General features: G+C 54.2%; 1 protein-coding gene across 1 annotated transcript; it reads right to left on the bottom strand.

The window, feature by feature from the left end:
* On the bottom strand, positions 1 to 315 carry LOC121059472 (feather keratin 1-like). Its single transcript, XM_040536342.1, has one exon. The coding sequence runs from the start codon at positions 313 to 315 to the stop codon at positions 1 to 3; it is 315 nt and encodes a 104-aa protein (XP_040392276.1).
* Positions 316 to 2,924: the final 2,609 nt, after the last annotated feature.

Below are 2,924 nucleotides of genomic sequence, written 5' to 3' on the forward strand. Positions count from 1 at the left end.
TTAGCACGGGAAGCACCTCCTGCCGCAGTAGCGGCTGCCAAAGCCAGAGAGGCCAAAGCCCCCAGAGGAGATGGGCACTCCCTGAGAGCTGAGGATGCTGCCAACAGCAGCAGAAGTGGAGGATCCCACGGCGGTGTTCTGCGGGAAGGAGCTGAGGATGGGGCCGGGCAGGGTCACCACCACAGGAGAGGGCTGGATGAAGACGTTGGAGTCCTGGCACTGCTGGACACAGGGCTCATTGCAGCTGTTGGCCAGCGGGGTCGGGCCACAGGGTCCACATGGCAGGCATGGCAGGCACTGGTTGTAGCAGGACATGTCTCAAGGCAGGACTTGCACCTGGTGGGAGAGAGGGACAGGAGGAACATGGCAGTGATTGCTGAGCAGTGTCCAACCCACCACTGGATAGCAACGGCACATGCTGTTTGGGGAGCTGGCAGATGTCTAAGGAGGCCCACAGCCGTCTCCTTCTCTTTGTCCCCAACAGCGTTGGCAAGAACTTTCAAGCCAAAGGAGCTCCCCACCAAGCCCATATCTCAGGACATATGTCAGCCAAGCCACAGCTTCACTTCATGACACATCTCCTGACCCCTTCCATCGCCCATGACTAGCAACCCGAAAACCCAGAAGAGGAGGAAGGTGCAGGCATGTTATGAGAACTCCCCAGGGATGAAAAGGAGGAGAAAGGCCTTCAGACTCACCTTGTTCCCAGGGAGATGGAGGTGAGAGGAGTGGATGAAGAGAGTGAGGAGATGGGGGCCTCTTTTATACCACTCCTACATCGCCCCAGGCCCACAGGCACTCTACGCAGGCTGTAATTTTCCATCAGACTCACCTCAAATGCAAACTAGCCTTCCTAATGGCACACGTTGTGCTTTGGTTTCCGTCAACTCTGCCATTTCATTTCCTCATTTCAGATTTGCCCAATTGGCATCAGAATCTCCTTTTAAGTAACAAGATGAGAGGTCAAGCATTTCCCTGGGCGGGAACATGTCAGTAGGGCAGCACATGAGTCCTAAGTGCTGGAGGGTGTATTGGGTTTCCGTGGCAAGGTTTTGGTAACGGGGTTCTGCAGGGGTGGCCTCTGTGAGAAATGTCTGAAGCAGCCCATGAACTGCCCGCGGACCTCCTCAGAGGAGGTCTGCCCCCAGGGCAGGCTCAGACATGAATGGTGGGAGGCAAGGGACACACAGGCCTCAGCCTCCTGGCCCAAGAGATCAGGTTGTGTGTAGGAGCTCTCTTGAGTGTTTTGTGGAGGGGAAGAAAGGATTGCAGAAAACATATCCCCCCTGGCTAGGTCCCAGGCAATAAGTCTTCCATCATTAGAGCTTCAGCATGCCTCCTCTGCCATGTCCCAAAGCCCTCCTCAGGCAACAGCACAAGCCAGCACCACTGGGGGGGCAAGGAAGGTCCCCCTCAGCTAGCGAGTGTTGGCAGGAACCAGCACTGCTACTTGGCTGGACATGTTCAGGGAGGGGACTTGCTCACAATGGCGCTGGCTACAGAAACATCTCCCAGATTCCATCAAGGAGGCAATGCATCCCTGCTGCATGAACAAAGCTCTTCCCTGCCCTGCAGACATGGGAGACAGCTGGAACACACCCCAGGAAGGCAAGGGAATGCCTTCAGCAAGCAAGCTTCCTGGGAGAGACTCTCCCTGCCCAGGACAAGTCATGCTCTAATTTGGGATTGGCCTCGTGCCACGCTTTTGGCTTGAGGCCAAGCAAGAGTGCCTGCTGTCTGCAGGCCTGAGCATCATGCATGCCAAATCCCCCTCTGGCCAACCAGCTCCATGCGAGCCCGAACTTGAGCTGTGCCATGCTCCAGGCAGCCCCAACAGCCATTACCCTGCAGCATGACCTTCTGGCAAGTACTCTCATAGCTGAGGCGGCTCACAGGATGGTCGGCATGTTTTGCACAACAGGGCAGGTCTTTGGGTGTGCTGCTGGTCAGGGAATGAGTCTGGCCAAAGTGCTTGGTATGGCAAGGAGAGTGGTGGAGCAAGACACTGTCCCTGTGAACAATTCCCCTGGTTTTTTGGCTCAGGAGAGCAACCTTTGCCTTCCTCACAGCAGCTGACAACATGGGTTGCCTGAAGAGCGCAGAAGACAGCCACAAGAGGGAACAAGGTCAAACAAGCAGAAAACATGTCACCCCAGAAGGAGCAGCCTTGTGCCAGGGCATTTCAAAACTGCAGCACAGCCCATCTGCCTATGCAGGCAATGAGCTGTGACTGGTGGAGCAGTCTGGGAGCCAGGCCAAGTGGTAGAAGGATGTGCTGTGTCCTCAGGCGAAGGAGGCTTTGGTCATCCAGGAGGGCACTGCATAGGCAGCAGGATATATATGCAGGACCCCTCCAGCACTTGGGACTCATCTTCTGCCCCTTCTGACCTACTCTATGGCGGTTTTACTCAGCTGGGCAGCTGAGCTCCATCACAACTGCTCTCTAATTTCCCCTCCTCAGAGGGAAAGGGGGAGGAAATGCGATGAAAAGGGATCAAGGGTTGAGATTAAGACAGAGAGATCAATCACTAATTATTGCCATGGACAAGACAGACTCAGAATAGGGAGAATAATGTAATGAATTGCCTATTACTAACAAGCTAGAGCAGTGAGAAACTAAAATCAAACTAAAAACACCTTCCCCCCCCAGCCAACTTCTACGTTCTTCTGGACATTTCTCACAGAGGCCACCCCTGCAGAACCCCGTTACCAAAACCTTGCCACGGAAACCCAATACACCCTCCAGCACTTAGGACTCATGTGCTGCCCTACTGACGTGTTCCCGCCCAGGGAAATGCTTGACCTCTCATCTTGTTACTTAAAAGGAGATTCTGATGCCAATTGGGCAAATCTGAAATGAGGAAATGAAATGGCAGAGTTGACGGAAACCAAAGCACAACGTGTGCCATTAGGAAGGCTAGTTT

Source organism: Cygnus olor, chromosome 25 (genome assembly GCF_009769625.2).
Source record: "Cygnus olor isolate bCygOlo1 chromosome 25, bCygOlo1.pri.v2, whole genome shotgun sequence".
Lineage (NCBI taxonomy): Eukaryota > Metazoa > Chordata > Aves > Anseriformes > Anatidae > Cygnus > Cygnus olor.

What these genes read in the sequence shown, in the direction of transcription:
- LOC121059472 (XM_040536342.1), bottom strand. Translation starts at nt 315, where the DNA reads ATGTCCTGCTACAACCAGTGCCTGCCATGCCTGCCATGTGGACCCTGT.